Raw genomic sequence first — 18,750 nt, forward strand, 5'->3', positions numbered from 1 at the left:
TGCCAGGAAGGCAAAAAAGGAACAACCCTCCTTTCAGTGTCCTTAGAGGTGACACTTTAACTGGTTGAATGACTTCGCATGACATTTGACTTCTGCAGCACATCCACCTCAGCATTGGAGAAATGTGAGAGTTCCCCCACTTACAAGAGCCATGCTAAGTCCTCTATGTATGACCCTTCAGGACAGGAGAATGTGGAGAAACTTTTCTCTCAGTTTATTTTAAGAAATATGTGGAAAGGTGCTTGTTTCCCCCCTCCCCCCAAAAGAGAATAAACGAATGTAACTTTCTTTCTCTTCAGCACTCTTTCCAGTTGTTCTCATGCTGTGGTGGCTCTGCTGTACCCCTTCTCCTGGCAACACACCTTCATTCCTGTTCTTCCTTCTTCCATGATTGACATCGTTTGCTGCCCGACTCCATTTCTGGTTGGATTGCTCTCCAGCTCACTGCCCAAACTGAAGGAGCTACCTGTAGAAGAGGTAAAAATATAACCATAAGTTCATAGTGGATGAAATCCACAGGACAGGAACCTGCAATAGAATCACCATATCTAAATGTTTGTTGCAACAAATGGAAAAAATACCAGTGCCATCTTTGTACTGGAAGCATTCCTTCACTTTCCTGAACAAACTATAATGGGTGTAACATTGAAATGCTGGATTTAGGAAAAGGAAGAGATGTTAAATAGGTAAAGACCTCAAGTGAAAGTCCTTTTACTTCAGCTCACTTGCTTTAGTTGCAAATGCAACCAACCTCCTTATTAGGTGAATGCATCTATAAGCTTGTCACTTTTTCTACTAGTAAAGTCTGCAGATATAGTGTTGATCATTTTAAAGAAGGTATATATAGTGAGATGGGCAATAGGAAGTAAAATATTGTGACTCACTCATGCAGACATGTTCTCCCCAATGCATTTTTGCAGCATTTTACAAATTATCATGCAAATCAAAATGATATATCACTGAGAAGTAATAAGATTTCTGGATATACACCATCTACTCTAGGAGGACGCATTGGCACTGTGTTGCATAGGGAACAATGTGATGAAAATGCTCTTTCCAAACTCCTCTTCCCGTTAACCACATTCTTGAGTTTTCATTCCCCTTTTATGTACTTTCATCCACCGTGGAATGGGCTCACTGTGGGAACTGATTTCCTGTGTCTAAAAGGGGAAGCATGGAAACAGCTGGCAAGGGAATGGGGTGTGGGTGGTTGCAGTTGGCCTGAAAAAACCAGAATTAACCACAGCCACACACCTGATGGTGCTGTCGGTCTACTTTTAAATGTCATGAAAGAACAGGAAGAGATTCCTTGTATAGAGCTGATTTTGGGCCACTGTAGTGATGTGTGTCAAGGACATGTTGTACTTTTCCACTGACTTACAGCCCAATCCTGAGCTGTCCAGAGCTCCCAGGTCTGGCGGCTCCATGGCGGGCTCCCGCCGGATCTTACGCCTCCCGCACTACCATGGGAGGCTCCTCCCGAGATTCCACCAAGGGAAGCAGCTCTGCAATGGGGCTACTCATTTTAGCAGTGACCTTTTGGTCGCTGCTAAAGTAAATGCACTCATGTAGGGCAAGCAGCCCTGCCTGAGCATCCTGGATCCTGCGGAGCTTGGCTCCGCGGATCTGCCTCTCCCCCTCTCCCTAATATGCCTCCCACCTGCCCCCAGCCACGCCTCCCACCAGCCTTCCCCCTCCCGGGAACGCCCCCGGCCACGCCCCCACCTCCCGTTCTGCAGCCCAGTGGTCCCAGAGACTGTGGAACTGCGGAACCCAGATGACCGCCACACGCTAGCCCAGCACCGGCCGGAGCTAGGCTAGCTCTGGCGAGAGTCCGGCAGTAAGCCCTGCAAACGTGCCTTATGGCACGTTTGCGACTGAGGTCCGCAGTGCAGAGCCACGCTGCGGACCTCAGGATCGGGCTCTTAGCTGTCAAATTCCATATAATATTTATATTTATGAATTTCTTAACATAAGCAGTTGCATTCATTATCAGAGAGGCAAGAGAGCTGCTACTGTGTGTCTGGATCTTAAACTGCTTTCATAACATCTGTAGGAGAAACTACATGGGTCAGCTGAATGATATGGTTCATTCCCACACCTGTTCACCCTGCCTTTAGTGTTGAGAAGAAGAATCATGTCATTTACATATTGTTTCTGCCTACTCATGCTCCTGGAGCAGATTGGCATCTAGACACTTGGGAGCTGCTCTAATGCTCAAAAATTGTTATTTTGAGATAACCAATATACAAACAAAGAATTATAGATTAATGCCACCTTCCTTGACTATCCTGGATCATTTATAGAACAATGCATTTGCTGGGGAACAGTAGACCACTCACTGGAGATAATTCTGCCATTCATTACGTAAATTCTTTCCTTGAATAAGCCAAGGATCTAATGCTATCTGCTAGCTGTGCCATATTGCTATAGGCATTTACTCTGATGCAAATACATTAGCATGGAACTTAACTGTCAAGTAAGCATGTTTGGGATCCCAGGTTTAAGTGTTCACTTTTAGACTTTAAAGAGCCATGTTCCGCTTAGTTTCCATAGACACTCTCTCTTTCTTGCTGGGTTCCTGCTTTGTGCATCCTTGCTGCAGACCAAACTCACTTAAACCGATAAAATGAACATTAGAAGTTCAGTTTTATTTATATCTTCCCTCTCTATAAGGTCAAAAATGTCTCCAAGCACCATGATAAAACTTTTCTGTGTTAATTCTCTAGGCTTTGATGGTGAACCTAGGATCTGATCGTTTCATCAGACAGGTACTGTGTGGCTTTTGATTTGTGCATTGAAATATACAAGCTTTCAGGCCCATTACCAATACAAACAGAGATGTAGGTCTCAGCTGAGAAGTCCTTATTGAAGTTGTCCAAGAAACTAAGAATTACAAAACTGGTTTTTTTTATTCCTCAACCTCATATATCAACAGTGTTCTGTGAAGAAGTGTGGGATAGTGAGTAGATTCAGTGCAACTGAAATAGTCTTGACACTGCCATGGATCAGATGCCTTCTTCCACAATGTGTACCCATGTTGAGCTGCATTACAGTCATGGACTGTCTTGTGTTGTCTTGTCTTGTGTTCCATTGTTCCTGTTTAAACATCCTGTTGCACTGCCATTCTTTTCTGGTCAAAACCACAGGATGTTGCGCTGGCCACTAGCATGAAAATGCTTTAAAGAGAATTAAATACATTCATGAAGGTTAAGTTGCTGAATGGTTACTAGCCATCACAGCTTGGAATGTTCAGAGACTGTAATTTTGTTTGCCAAACATGGGGGACAAACAATAGGGGATTGTTACTGCCTCCTTGCTGGACTTGTGAGTTTCCTTAAAAATCTGGCTGCCGTCTCTTGAGTCCAGCCTATCATGTACTTATGCCAACAGGACAGACGTGACAAAGGAGAGAAAGGCTGCTTTCTAATTTAGTTGCACTTTGACCCTAATCTGGATCTGATCTACATTAGTACTGTGGGCATTAATTCCTCATCCAGGGAGATAGATATGAATTGCTTGACCCTGTGCCAGTGTCAGGCTGCAGTGCACCTTGATTTGACTCATGCAGTACACAAACCTCTATAAATGCCTGGAAAGCTTTTGATTTTAGATATTGTAAGTGGACATCTCTGGGCTCATTGCAGGCAGCTTCCAGTTAATAGTCTCAGGGCTGCTACGTATGAGTGAATTTCATCAAGGGTTCAGTCCAGTCCCTTGAGAAATTTGTGTTTACCTTGGAGAAGACACTATTCATAGCTTCCTGTCTCCTAAGGGTCTCAAACTTGATCATTTGCACTTTCACCCAGCCACCCTTTTAAAAGCTCCCACTTCACCTCCCTTTCTGAAAAGGAAACAGCCCAAAGCAACTCCTTCCATTCTTCCTGTGTCTGGATGCTGTCACAGAGATAGAGGTGCCTGCAGTGGATGAGAGGGTTGGAAGAGACCCCTTGGAGTAGTTGACACTTGCGAACCCTCCCTGCTTTTTCTGCCTTTTCACGTTGTTCTGAACCAGCAGTTGTGATGGTGGGATTTCCTGTACATGAAAATTGTGGCTCTTGTCTCTGCGTATAGCTGGACAAAAGGACTGACTGTTGTTAATGCCCAACAATAACAAAGTTTAAAAATTTCTTTCTGTGCTTATTATTTTTGATTTCAGCTCTCTCTAACATCACCTAAAATTACATTGAGCAGTATAAAATGTTGACATGCTACAAAGGCATTGGTTAACAAATACATTTCCAGATATGTTTGTAAGTTCTAAATACTGAAATGTGTTTGACTGGAAATAAACATGTAAGAGAGAAGGAGGTCTTAGCATTATTTCTTCCCTTTCAGATGGATGATGAAGACACACTTTTGCCCAGGAAACTGCAAGCAGCTCTGGAGCAGGCTCTAGAGAGGAAGAATGATTTAATAAACCAGGATTCAGACAGTGAATCAGATGAAGGTAAGAGAGGTTGACAACAAGCTCTGTATACAGCAGAGTCTTAGTGGGTTGGACAATACGTTTGTTCTGGGAAACTAAAGAGGAAAACAAGAACGTTGTATATAAACTGATCGGTTCACTGCAGAGAAGCATATTTGTCAGTGTTAAAAAGGCACTTTACAATAGCATACTGTTCATGGGAGTATTTAGTGATGACACACATTGTTTTTCAAAACACTGTCACACATTACTAATCACTTGATTGAATCTGAATTCTAGGCCAGTGATTCTGGAGGGGCCTCCCGTGACTATTTGTTTGGCTCACTTACACTGTTTGTGAGAATTTAATTACAAGCTTGAATGCCATACTGTTCCCAAAGGAAGAAAGACAGGAACCACAAATGGTTCAGAGAACTATGTCATGTTGATCGGAACCATTGTAGCTTCCTTCTGAAAATATCTGATACATCTGTCCAAACCGATCCAGCTTTTTAGTAGCCCCGTGAAAAGGCTTTAAAACTCTTTAATACTTGTTTTTAAGGCACAGAAGGACTGCATCCTACCGACTTGCATGTACAATGTGTCAGGTTCAGAACCTGGTATCTCCAGTGTAAAGATCTTGGATAGCACAGTTGGGGAAGATCTATGTCCATGACCGTGGCAAACTGCTACCACTGACAGTTAGACTATAGGATGCTAAGAGTCCAATCCTGTTGTTTCTCTCCCCTTCGATGCAGTGATGCCAAAATGGATACCACTATATTATGTGGGGGGGGGGGTAGTTGTGGAGGTCTCCTCTGGGTAAGGGAACAATTATTCCCTTATGTGACAGTAAGCCTCTACGGCGTTGGGGGGGGGGGCTCTTAGGCTTGTGCTAGCTAAATAACTGGCGGAGGTCCTCATGGACGTGGGATCAGATCTGGGAAGGCAGGTTAGGGTTTGGCAGCTACCACTGCCACCTGACACACCCCCTTCCAGACCTGGTTTGCGCATCCCTCACCTGTGTTGCAACCTTTTTCTGCTCTTTCCCACTCCTCCCGCTCCCCCCACCACCTTATCTCCGTTTTTTGTGGAGTCCAGTTCTTCTGGAGCACATGAGAAGGCTCTGACCTTCCTGCTGGCAGTACAGCAGTGTGCAGCTTCATGCACTGCCAGAGCACCTTTTATGACTGGCGATGACTGCTTTATGGCAGTCAGCAGCAATGGAAGAGGTACACTGACAATGGCCAGAGAAAGTAGGATTGGGCTGTAAGATGACTTAATAAAAGTCCTTGTCCTAATAATGAGAGCTTTGCTTACCAGGGTTTATAGTAGCATAGACTACAAGGGAAAACACAATCATTTCTAGGAGTGTGAAGAGCAGAGATTCTCATCAAATGATGGGGTTTCTACTGATTGTGTTTCCTTTTCCTTGCAGAGTGTAATACTTTGAATGGATTAGTATCAGAAGTTTTCATCCGTTTCTTTGTGGAAACCATTGGACACTATTCTCTTTTTCTAACGCAAAATGAAAAGGCTGAGCGAGTCTTCCAGCGGGAGGCTTTTCGCAAATCTGTAGCTTCAAAGAGCATCCGTCGTTTCCTAGAAGTTTTTATGGAATCTCAGATGTTTGCTGGGTTTATTCAAGACAGAGAACTGAGAAAATGCAGGGCAAAAGGTAAGGCCTGGCAACTGCACAATAACCTTTTTTCATGAATTCAAGTCAGTATATTGTGCAATATTTGTTATATGATGTTTGTAGCTCTATACTTACTGCGTGGTGTTAGGAAAGCCACTATCAGCCTCAGCTTCCCCATCTGGCCTACCCCATCTGGAAGTACTGGCCTACCTTACAATGCTTAGGACAGTGGTTCTCAAACTGGTGGGTTGCAACCCACCGGTTCGTGTAAAGATTCCCCTGTCCCTTTAAGGGGCGGGGAAAGGGGGGAGGCAGCGACAGGATCCCCATGAACGAGTCACTAAAGGGGGTGAGGAGAGGTGCTTTTATTCACACAGGGCTGATGGACATTGCAGGAGGTGCGAGAAGCCCCACACAACCCTCCGCAGGACTCCCTGAGGATTGGAATGTTAAAAAAAAGTGAGCGCAAAGCACTTCTGGTTTCTAGGAGGTGCTTTGTGAACGTTCCAAGCCTCAGGGAGTGTTGTAGGGGGTTGCACAGGGCACCTCATACCTCCTGTAACATCCTGCAGCCCTGTGTGAGTAAAAGCACGCCCCCTTAGCGATGCGATCCTGGGGGTTGTGTTGCTGCCCTCATCCCTCCCCCGCAAAAGCTAACTTAGAGAGTAAACCTTCCTCAAAGTTTGAGAAACACTGGCTTAGGACTTACACAATGCACTATATAAAATGAAGCATTATTCCTAATTTTAGTTTGCCTTTGTCTACCTGCAATATTGAGTCTTTCCTTTAAAAAAATGTTCTTTGTAGGGGCATGCTGGAAAATATGATCTCCGGATCTAAAAGTATCTGGAAAACCTCTAGAAAGGGTTAATATGACATTCCATACTCTTCCATACTGTTTGACTAAAGACATTCATTTAAAATTGTACAACTGTTTGTCTGTTAGTGAGCAAGACAACTGAACTCATCAAATATTGGAGATAAGCTCCAATATTAGGGAAAGGTTTGATACAGTATATGCATAAGTAAATTAGTGGGAAAACAGGAATTATATCAGCATGAAAGGTATTTGAAGGATATAGCATTTATCAGTGTTTCAGACTTGATGGAAGCTCTGCTTACTGTTTGGACGTGGTATACTTTGTATGCTGGCAAGAAATGAGCAACCTGAAAAGCAACTCCCAGAAAAACAGAGTCCGTTCTTAACACACCTTCTGGATTGCACAGCAGTGCCACCTACTGGGGCTCTGAAGCAATTGGCTCAGCCTTGCTGAGGAAGAAATAGAAAATCTTAGAAAAATGAAGAAGTGAAGGAAAAGGGTTGTATCCTCCTGCCCCCAGTTTAGTTCATGTGCACCATACATGGACAAAGGAAAAAGAAAAAGGAAAATTAGGATTACCCTCCCCAGATGTCTTACTAGCATCCTATAATAGTAGCGAGATCAAAAATTCTTGAGATCTGGAATAAGGTCGCAAGGTCACAATTGAAGTCCTGTAGAGCTCTGGGAAGCAGCCAAAGATGTCATTCAAAGCATGCTTGAAACCAGAGCTACAAGTAATGTCTGGATTGTCATCTTCCATTATGGAAGACATCTACATACGGACATATTTTTGGATACTTGGCAGCTTTTTAAATAAATTTATGCATAGATAGCTTAATATATTTTTAGTTAATTGCTTGTTGATGAGTTTTGTCATTTGTATGTATTTTATGCACATTATCTGTGTATCTTTCCCCCTTTTTCTTTTGGGTTTTTTGTTGTTTTTTCTACTCACAAATAAGGGAGGTGGAAAAAAATAAAAATTAAAAAATCTTCCACAATCTTGCATTTAAAATGTCAAAGGAATAAATCTCTCTTCTTCTCAGTGCCAGTCTCAAGGGTGATTTGAAACTGAAACCATTATTACCGTACCATTCATAAAACCCTCCAGCACTCAAAGGCGTTTTGAAAACCAAATTACCTGTCCTTTGGTATTGGAACAAGAAAGCCTGGGTAACCATGGACATTTTCCTATTACATCACAGAATCCTTCTCTCAACTCGTCCTGAATATTGTGCCAGGAATTACCTTGATAACAAGGCAGTTTTGGTTTCAGATAACACACCTGGTCTTGCTAGAACTACTGAAGATGTAGCACGAAACATAAGCTTTGGGAGGGGGGACTCCTAATATCACCTCCATCCCTCAACTCAGAGATCAAGGTCCTCACTCTTTCAAGACTTTTTATATGCAGCAAAATGATGCAGTAAATTGTAACAGGGTTACATCCAGTTACCCAAGCTGAAAATTTTTGACAATTATTCTGTGTCAAATGTTTGACTTTTACAATATTCTCTCCCTCCCCTTGAAATCCTTTGCTACCTTTTGTATCAGCTGTATGAGTTCTGAGTGAAAACAAAACCTCCTCAACATGATTATCCCTCTTTAACACCATTATCAACATCAAAACCTTCTCAACGTCATTATACATCTTTTCAAAGCCTGCTTGCTTTGCAAACTGCATAGTTATTCTGAGAATGTCTGCAAGCACCTCCTAGAAACCACCAAATTTGCAAGCCATTCTCAGCAGCAGGTTTTTCAAAACTCCACTGCAACATGGTTGAGTTGCCTTCTTTCAAGAATATCAATATTGTTGATAGCCATTTTAATGTTGCAGTTCTTCCACAAGTTCTTGATTGTTGCATTTTCATCATTATCCAACCCTGTCACAATTTACTGCATCATTTTGCTGCAATATAAAAAGCCTTGAAAGAGTGAGGACACCTTGATCTCTGAGTTGAGGGGTGGAGGTGGTATTAGGAATCCCCCCCCCAAGCTTATGTTTCGTGCTGCATTATCAATAGTTCTAGGATGACCAGGTGTGTTATCTGAAACCAAAACTGCCTTGTTATCAAGGTAATTCTTGGCACAACATTCAGGACGAGTTGAGAGAAGGATTCTGTGATGTAACAGGAAAATGTCCATGGTTACCCAGGCTTTCTTGTTCCAATACCAAAGGACAGGTAATTTGGTTTTCAAAATGCCTTTGAGTGCTGGAGGGTTTGTGAATGGTACAGTAAGAGTGGTTTCAGCTTCAAATTACCCTTGAGATTGGCACTGAGAAGAAGAGAGATGTGTGACACTTTAAACTCAGGTGTCTATTTTTCATCACAAGAAATAAATATATTAGGAGGCATTTTCTCCCCCTCTCCCTAAAAGTCCTATTTTGCCAGCATTGAAGATCTTCAGTAAATAATCCTCACTGGCATTGAAGATCTTTGGAGAATAATCTTCAGTAAAGATCTTCTCAACTACCTTCTTCAAATCTTGAAACAAAGAAATAGCCTTGGATAATATTAAAGAGTAAGCATGAGTGCTTATGAATAGAGGTGCTTGAAAATGGTATTATTTATTTTACTCAGACATAAGCACATTGTGTTCAGTAAGACGTAGGCTGGAATCCTATCTTACTCACCAGATACAAACACCTCAACTTATGATTCTGTCTATCTGAAGTGTAAGAACTTTCAACTGCTCCAACATTGAGTCTCTTGAACATGTTGCACTCTCCAGACTTACATTTCTAGTGCTTGATTATGTAACCTTCTTTAGCTTATCTTATTGCTGAAAGATAGTTCTGACTACACAGGCGATCACACATTTTGCTTCCTTAAACGTTACACCAAATCCTGGGTATATTTGGGGTGCTGATTCCAAAAATGGCATCCGTTTTGCCCTATCACGTCTAGTTTTGGAGATATAATATAGCCTCTTTAGTGATTGGTTCAAGCAGCTTCCTCATGAGGAAGTCTACACCATGGCTTCCTCATGAGGAAGCTGCTTGAACCATTCATTAATGAGGCTATACTATATCTCCAAAACTAGACATGATAGGGCAAAACGGATGCCATTTTTGGAATCGGCACCCCAAATTCATATCAAACCATCGTAAAGTTTGGGAAAAACTTTTCTGACCCTCAGTTTTGTAGGCCTGTGCTATCGATAAAGACAAGTCAAAGCAAATAAGAACAGTCATCTTATTGATATCAAACTTCTGCGCAACTCTTAACAGCTTTCTCACTTCTCTCATTTTGCTACTACCAATAGTAATAGGAAAATGTTTTGGGGCCATGATGCCCACAAATTTCATCAAATAATAACATTTCACAGAGAAAACTTTGGAGATGCAGAAGATGAAGTGCAAGACTGATATGCAGACTGAACAGTAGGACATGCAGTTCCACGTACTATGAAGGAAGCACACTGAGAACACATACTGGCACTTGAGAAGATAAAAAGTACTTCTTGTGCTTCTCAGATCTTCTTGAGTACCAGCATGAGTTCTCAGCATGATTCTCTTGTAACATGTTGTACTGCTTAGTGAGTGTAAAACAGCGCTTTATAAGCTGAAATCTCATATAATTGAAATTATGCTTGCATAAGTTTTTTACACATATGAATGCACACCTTGTTATACTGAATTTTTTTAAGTGACTGCTCCTATAAAGGGAAATTACTGTATCCCATATTGTGTCCTAAAAACTAGGAAACAAAACTCAACTAAAAGAATTATGTTATTTGCCAACCTGATTTTAGGATACGTTCCACAAAGGCAGCATCATATTTTTCAGTGGAATCTGACAGGAGAAGTTCCACTTCCTTGTGAATTGTGAGTTCAGGTGATGGTGTAGCTTTCAGAGCTCACTTTCACTAGATATTTTGCAGTTGCCAGGACTACTAAGGTAATTAAAGGCCCAATTCTATTCAATTTTCCAGCACCAATGCAGTCCCTAGTTAAGGGAACAAATATTCCCTTACTTTGAGGATGCCTCTGTGACTGCTGCCCCACTGCAGGATGCAGCGCACAACCCATTGGCACAGTTGTGTCAGCACTGGAAAGTTTGATCGGATTGGAACCTAAGTCCAGTTTATGCTGAATTCTGCAAGAGGCTGTTATCCCAAAAAGTTGATTGAATGTACACTATTACACAAAATAAAACAAAATGTGCCCTGAAGGGGGGGAAAGACACGGTGCCTGGGATGACTGAAAGCGTGAAGCCCAAGAGGAGCAGGAATTTGCCAGGGTTTTTAAAATACCTATCTGAAAGCAATATTGAAAAAAGCTGTGAAAATCTGGCTGTGACGACAACAACAACAAAAAGCAAACAATCCTTTATTCTTTTGGAAAAAGACCAATGATTTCTTTTTTCATCCACCTCCCACAGGTCTCTTTGAACAGAGGGTTGAACAGTATTTGGAAGAGCTTCCAGACACTGAACAAAGTGGAGTAAATAAATTTCTACGTGGTCTTGGTAAGGAAATTGAATAGAGGTTTTGAAATATTTAATAGGGATGGGCAAATCCAGCGTGGCTTGACTCGAGTTGAGTCATGAGTCTCTGCCCCCGCGACTCAAGTCGAAAACAAGTCCTGGGGGGCACTTTCTGAGTCGCCTGGAGTGCTTTTGCAACTTGAAAAGACTTGAGTCATGAGTTGTTCCCTTTAAAAAGCCAGCCATGGAAAAAAAATGGGACTGCTGCTGGGGTGTGTATGTGTGTCGGAGTTCCCTTTAAATACTCCCCTGCTGCTCCATCCCATCTATAAATAAGGTGGGAAGAGTTGAGATAGAACGAACTGGGGGAGAGCGGGGACAGAAGTGGCAAGAAGGAGGAAGGTCATGCGCAGCAGCTGTGAGGCTTACCAGGATGACTCAATCCTTTGCAGCTCTACTCAGAAGTAGTCCCATTTGCGCAGGTCATTCAATGGGGCTTCCACCACCCCCCAATGACAGTGGAGCTCACAGCAGCCATGTGTTGGAAAGCATGATCTATATGAACTCTCCCCCCCACACACACACTTCCCTGCCTCCGGTTTCCCTGGGCTTCTCCAGCCAATTCCAAGGCAAGAACGCCCTTGGCTCCTCCTGCTCTCCCTCTTCCAAAGAAACAAACCAGACCACCCATCCTTCACCCAATGACCATCAGTTCCTTCCTATCAGAGACAGGCAAGAGCCCGCTCCCCCCCCCCCCCCCGCCTGCTCGGATGCAAAAGCAAACATTAAGCCTTCCCTGCCTCCTGGCTAGAACCTCCCTGCTGCTTGCCTGGTCTGAATGAGGCCCTACAAGACTTTTCATGCCGCAAAAAATAGTAAGCAAGCACACCCAGACAAAGACAGACCCGAGTCTGCATGTGTGCAGACCGAGTGCCAAGTCAGGGGTCCTTGATTTGAGTGTTTTGCTGAGTCTGAGTATGTGACTTGAGTGTAAATGAGTCAGCAAAAAATGCTGATTTTCGCGACTCTGTCATCTGACTTGAATTCCCATGTCTGACATTTAAATTGTTGACTCTAGCGTTGTGTGCATCTTGTCTTATTCTTTGTCTTATTCTGATGTGGCACAGTCTGTTTCTCATTTGTTAACAAGTAATTTAAACTATCTTTCCAAGAAAGCATTGAATGATTTCGTAGTTCTGGTAACATATTTTGCTTTGTAATTAAGTCCCTAAAGGAAGTGAATAGTCTTTAGAGGGGCTTTCACTATCAAATGAAATTCTCATATCTTGTGATGGTGCTGCCACAAAAATGTACAATAGCACCATATGGTTAACTATAAACTCATTATAATAAATTGGGGCAAACCAATAAACAACATGGTAGAAGTACTTGTAAGAGACAGCTATAGATTTGATGTGGAACAAAGATCAAACAAACTCTCTGCATTTTACATTTGTTCTGTTATTAAGCTGTCAATTCAGGATGAGGAATACTGCCACAGTACCAGCTGTATTTGATGCTTCACATCATACTGAACAGCCTGTATATCTTTCATATGCCACTACCCTGCTATATATAACTTGAAAAGTGAATTTTATTTTCAAGTGTTTTAGCTTGTAACTAAATCTAAAAGACGAAATGAGAGAATGCCATTGTGCTTAACCAGATGAGTGCAGACTGAGATTCTCAGGTTAGAATGTATTTATGGATTTTATTTATTTATTTAGAAGCTTTTTTTCCCTGCCCTCCTGGGAACTCAGGGCAGCTTACCTAATAAAAGACAATACAATCAATACAATAAAAATAGCCATAAAAATGAATCTGAACTTCTGGGTGATTAATATACTGATTGCATTGTTAGTGTGGTCTCTTTTAAAAAAATATACAATATTTCTGGTAGCTTTAACTGAATGTTAATGATGGAGAATTCCATTTTTGTTGTTGTTGTAGGAAATAAAATGAAGTTCCTTCACAAGAAGAATTAATCCCATTCTACAGAGACCTGGATCCAAAGACTATTTATGATACTGGGCACAGCACATCACTTGCAACTTTTCCAGTTCTGATGCTGGAGGGACTGAAATTAGCTGGTCTCAAGTTTAAGTGACTGCAAATGTTGTTTGACTGTGTGTCAGCCCAGCAAAAAAAAATATTGTATGTATTTGGATAGATGTTTGTAAATAATGTGCTGTAAGCACCCTTAACAGGTTTTCTTTTGGGGGTCATGAGCAAGGACAACTGTGGTAATATTTGTATATTCCTGAACATAACAGGTGCTTCTTTCTTTTAGTACGAATTGAGTTATGCTTGGTGCGAACTGAGTAGCTAATTATGTGCAGCTGACTGTCTCAGCAGAACCACTGACTTCAAGAGATGTTTGTGAGAGCAGTAAGGAAGTGAATGGACTCCACTGAGGGAATTGGGGTGGGGTGGTGGGTCTATGAAAGAGGACTGATTTTTATATGACAGAGTTTATATTTTTCTCTAGTTTTACTTCTACTTCAATTTTCTCCAATGGACAGAATAACAAGCTACTCTGTAATAAGGTACTTGATTCACAAACCCCAGATTATCTGCTTTCTTTATGTGATGGTCAGTAAATTGTAATACATTCTGCACTATGATTGCTAAACATGAAGAAATCTCTGGCCTTTGGTCACACAGGCTGCAATGATTAGGCATAGTCCATCCTTTCCTAATGTATGTATGATTTCTAATAAATTGTGTAAATACTTGTGTCAGATGTCTATATTCATTAGAATCCTCCTCAGATTCAAACTGCTGCTTGAACAATATTCACTCCTAGGTACTTTCACTAAATGAGTACAGTAGTCAGGTTTATTTGGCTGTTTTACAAGAACGATTAAAGAACAAACTATTTAATGTATGAATGAAATTCTCAGCTGACTAATCTCTGTATCATGACCAAAGAGTAGTTAGACTTCATTGGCTGACTCCTACAAACTGCAAGCAGAGATCTGCTTGGAAAAAGGAGCCTTTCTACTGTAGACCCCCCCCCCCGGTCACTTCAGAAGATTACAGGACTCTTCAAAATGGCATGGATGTTGGAACTGGGAGAGCTAGCACAACCAAGGGAGCAATTTCCTCTTGAGAAAGTGCACAAGCTCCAGCTCCATGATCTCACCATTTTCTATTCCAATCCTCACTTGCAGCGAACTCAAAATCTTGATTGCTTCTTTTTATCAGTTCAGGGCTTCAATCTTTGCCTCTGTGCCTACCAATGACTTTAAAACTGGTGAGCTGCTCCGATTTGCTAGCAGTCACTCAACTCTACTGACTTCAGATCTGCCACATAACAACCTCCAGTTGCTCTGGTCTTATATACCTGTTGTATGTTTTGTTTTGTTTTTCTCCTCCTGCAGGCTTTCCTTCAGCTTAGGTTATCAGCCCTTCAGTTTCCAGTTCCACTCCCTTCACCCTAAGTTATCTCCTAATTGGCCTCTCCTCCAGTGCTTTTTAATTCTCAGGGCCAAAAGATGCTGACCATTGCCTGAAGCCAGAATCACTCCTTAGGTTTTTATTTAGACTGTTTACTAAAAAGTCAAGTCTGTAATGCAATTGGTGTGACTTCTCCCAGATGCTGCCTTCATTTCTGAATCACCTCACAAATTAATTAACTGAGAGGGGAAAGCTATTGAACTAAGGGAGGAAAAGCCTATCTACCCTTAAAAAGCAAAGTCCAGAAAATCTTCACTATGTTATTGTTGGAGAGGGTAAAAAAATATAGGTATTGGCAACCTTCAGTCTCGAAAGACTATGGTATCGCGCTCTGAAAGGTGGTTTTGGCACAGCGTCTAGTGTGGCTGAAAAGGCCAATCCGGGAGTGACAATCCCTTCCACACCGGGAGCAAGTGTAGTCTGTCCCTGGTCTGTCTCCCTGGCTATGGGCCTTCCTTCTTTGCCTCAGACTGTTGGCAAAGTGTCTCTTCAAACTGGGAAAGGCCATGCTGCACAGCCTGCCTCCAAGCAGGCTGCTCAGAGGCCAGGGTTTCCCACTTGTTGAGGTCCATTCCTAAGGCCTTCAGATCCCTCTTGCAGATGTCCTTGTATCGCAGCTGTGGTCTACCTGTAGGGCGCTTTCCTTGCACGAGTTCTCCATAGAGGAGATCCTTTGGGATCCGGCCATCATCCATTCTCACGACATGACCGAGCCAACGCAGGCGTCTCTGTTTCAGCAGTGCATACATGCTAGGGATTCCAGCACATTCCAGGACTGTGTTGTTAGGAACTTTGTCCTGCCAGGTGATGCCGAGAATGCGTCGGAGGCAGTGCATGTGGAAAGCGTTCAGTTTCCTCTCCTGTTGTGAGCGAAGAGTCCATGACTCGCTGCAGTACAGAAGGGTACTCAGGACGCAAGCTCTGTAGACCTGGATCTTGGTATGTTCCGTCAACTTCTTGTTGGACCAGACTCTCTTTGTGAATCTGGAAAACGTGGTAGCTGCTTTACCGATGCGCTTGTTTAGCTCAGTATCGAGAGAAAGAGTGTCGATTTAACCCATTTCTGCCCAACCCACAGGTGTAGGCATTTGATCCCTATTGCATATATGCAACATTGGGCAGAAATGGCTTAAAAAACCAAGGTATCCTGAACTAGCAGAGCATTGCTGATAGAAACTGATAGCCATGCTGTTCTAATTTTTAATAGCCAATTAAGCTTATCTGTCTTTTTTGGGGGGGAGGGGGGATGACTATAACTTCTAAACTGTTTCAGAAGTGCTTAGGTCTTGTGTGAGGGAAGAGGGGGAAGCACGCTATCACAGGCAAGTACTGTACGGTAACATAGGCCAACACACATTTTGCTTCCTTAAACATTACACAATTCCTGGGTATATTTGGGGTGCCGATTCCAAAAATGGCATCCGTTTTGCCCTATCAGGTCTAGTTTTGGAGATATAGTATAGCCTCATTAGTGAATGGTTCAAGCAGCTTCCTCATGAAGCCATGGTTTAGGCTTCCTCATGTAGCTTGGTGACTGTTCTTCCACCACAGAATGCAGTGCGTGCCCTATTGGCATGGCTGCACCAGCCAGTTATTGCTCAGAGTGATATTACCATCCCAGGAGCCCAATATCTTTGTAAATTAAAGGGAATGTTTTCTGTCAGGCCAGGCTGACATTGTTGATCTTCTTTACTAAGATCTCTCACTGCACATATACAAACTTATTTTTCTGAAACAGGTTATCCAGGTTATGCTCAGGTTCTTTGCAGTGGTGCTAAATAGCTTTTTCACAAGTTCCAGTCTTTATAGTAACTTTTTTTCTGTTCTCTCTATACTGTATTTCATTACGGTGAACAGTGCTGGGAGGGCATTACAAGGGCGGGGAGTGGAATGGGCAGACCACGGAGGGTGTGCAGGATCAATAGTGGAATCCCCAGTCTCATTATTTATATATTGGGGTTGTGGCACGAAAAAGGTTGAAGAGCACTAGTCTGCATAATTTCAAAAAGAGAACTACGTCTTTCTGGAACATTTTCCTTCAAATCTGACGTGGATATATTCAGGTACTTCTCCAGTAGATCCAGCAGGGTCAGTGTGGTACCTCTGGGAAGCTTCTCAGAGGTGCCACACTGACTCTGCCTGGAAGTACTGAGAAGAGAAAGGGAATTCACACCACATGTGGGTTGTGGGTGCTTGGGTGTCTCACACGGTGGTGGCGCTTTTCGAAAGACTCTGGTGGGGAGGCTCTGCCTCACCTGCCTCCTGTGTGTGGATTGTGGGTGCTTGGGAGGCTCCCATGGCAGCTTTGCTTTTCGAAGGACTCTGGTGGGAAGGCTCTTCCTCACCCTGCCTCCCCATTCACTGCACATCCCTGATTCACATGAAAGCTCCGGACCCCCCAAGTCCACCTGTTCCCTCTCCCAGGCTCCTCCCAGCCTCAGGTGAGGCAGCGTCCAGGCATGGCCTGAGCATCACCACTGAATGCTCCAGGTGTACTTAAGAGCCCAGGTGCAGCAGGGACAGGGAGGACCCTGAAAGCGGCCACACTCAGTGGCCACCTGCTCGTCCTCTGCGAAGGTTCTATCCTCCCTCCCTTTAAGGACATGCCCTCCTCCAGTAGCTGTAGCATCCCTGGTGGGCTAAGCATTACTGCGCATGCGCACTCTCCTCGAAGAAGCAGCAGCCCATTGATAGGACTTGGCCACAGTGCCAGCGATCAGGCTGACGTCATCACGGGAAGGCTTTCGCTCAAAGGGCTGCAGTCTTACTGGTTCTCAGACACGACTTCCGGTACCCAAGTGAAGTTGGTAAACTAGTCATGTGAGGTGTGCTCTGTGTGACGTCTCCCTCCGGCTTGGCTGGGAGCTGATTTGCATGTTTAGACAAGGCAGCCAATAAACGCGTCGGAGGAGCGAGGCCACGCCCGAGGCAGAGTTAAGGAGGTTAACCCTCGCCTGGCCACAGCACCCCCACTAGCGCCTCCCTGGCAGGAGAGCAGAATCTATGTAGCGATGGATGCAAATGGCGCCAGCAGGGCTGAGCGCTTCTTTTTCTTGTCCTGCTTCTTGAGTTTGTAGCGGGCTGGGCCTTTCAGAGGTCTGCACGGCAGGAGAAACAGCAGTGGGAGAGGCTGGACTGACTGCAGCTTCTGCCCAGCCCACAGGTGTCTGTCTACCTTTTGTTCCTGTTGCGTATATGCAACGTTGGGCAGAAATACCTTTAAAGCTAGTGATTTAAACAGGGGGGGGGGTTCCTTGAAAGTCTGCTAGTTTGGACTGAAAAAGGGTCCTTTGCACCCAAATAAAAAATATTTCTATAAATACAATAAAATAATATAATTATAATAAAACTATAAAATAAAATATAATATACATTTGGGTGCAAAGGACCCTTTTTCAGTCCAAACTAGCAGACTTTCAAGGAAACTTCCTTTCCTTTAAACTTTGTTTCTCAAACTGGGGGTCGGGAACCACTAGGTGGGTGGCGAGCAATTTTAGGTGGGTTCTCATTCATTTCAATGTTTTATTTTTAATATATTAGACTTGATGCTACCACGGAATGTGACTGCATTTGGGAAAATGTGACAGATCTGTACTTTTAACAAGCTACTATGTATATTCTTTGAACAATGGTAGTCAATGGGACTTACTCATGGGTAAGTGTGGGTAGGATTGCAGCCTAGGACTGTGAAAAATTTTCCTGCTTGTTGATGTCACTTCTGGTGGGTCCTGACAGATTCTCATTCTAAAAAGTGGGTCCTGGTGCTAAATGTGTGAGAACTGCTGCTTTAAAGGAAAGGAATATTTTATATAAATTTTTTTTTATATATGGGTGCATATACATATGCATGCATACCCATATATATATATACAGTAGAAGCTCTTTAAGTTGACCACCCAAGGGACTGGAGGAATTGGTCAACATAGGGAGGAGGTTAACATGGGGGGGGGGGGGAGGGAAAGGCATTTAAATATTATCATGTTTAGCTCCCAG

The 18,750-nt window shown here is 43.0% G+C and overlaps 1 protein-coding gene across 3 annotated transcripts in view; it reads left to right on the forward strand.

Moving 5' to 3' along the window:
• DENND2B (DENN domain containing 2B) overlaps positions 1–14,036 on the forward strand; it is a 190,128-nt gene extending 176,092 nt beyond the window's left edge. For all 3 annotated transcript variants that reach the window (XM_066639857.1, XM_066639856.1, XM_066639858.1), the window contains 6 exons: positions 300–477; positions 2,730–2,771; positions 4,339–4,450; positions 5,847–6,086; positions 11,254–11,340; positions 13,249–14,036. In XM_066639857.1, coding sequence (XP_066495954.1) covers positions 300–477; positions 2,730–2,771; positions 4,339–4,450; positions 5,847–6,086; positions 11,254–11,340; positions 13,249–13,283 — 694 coding nt within the window. In that variant the 3' untranslated portion in view covers positions 13,284–14,036. The remainder of the gene's footprint in view (positions 1–299; positions 478–2,729; positions 2,772–4,338; positions 4,451–5,846; positions 6,087–11,253; positions 11,341–13,248) is intronic.
• The last annotated feature ends 4,714 nt before the right edge of the window (positions 14,037–18,750 follow it).

Source organism: Tiliqua scincoides, chromosome 1 (genome assembly GCF_035046505.1).
Source record: "Tiliqua scincoides isolate rTilSci1 chromosome 1, rTilSci1.hap2, whole genome shotgun sequence".
In the NCBI taxonomy this organism is placed as follows: Eukaryota; Metazoa; Chordata; class Lepidosauria; order Squamata; family Scincidae; genus Tiliqua; species Tiliqua scincoides.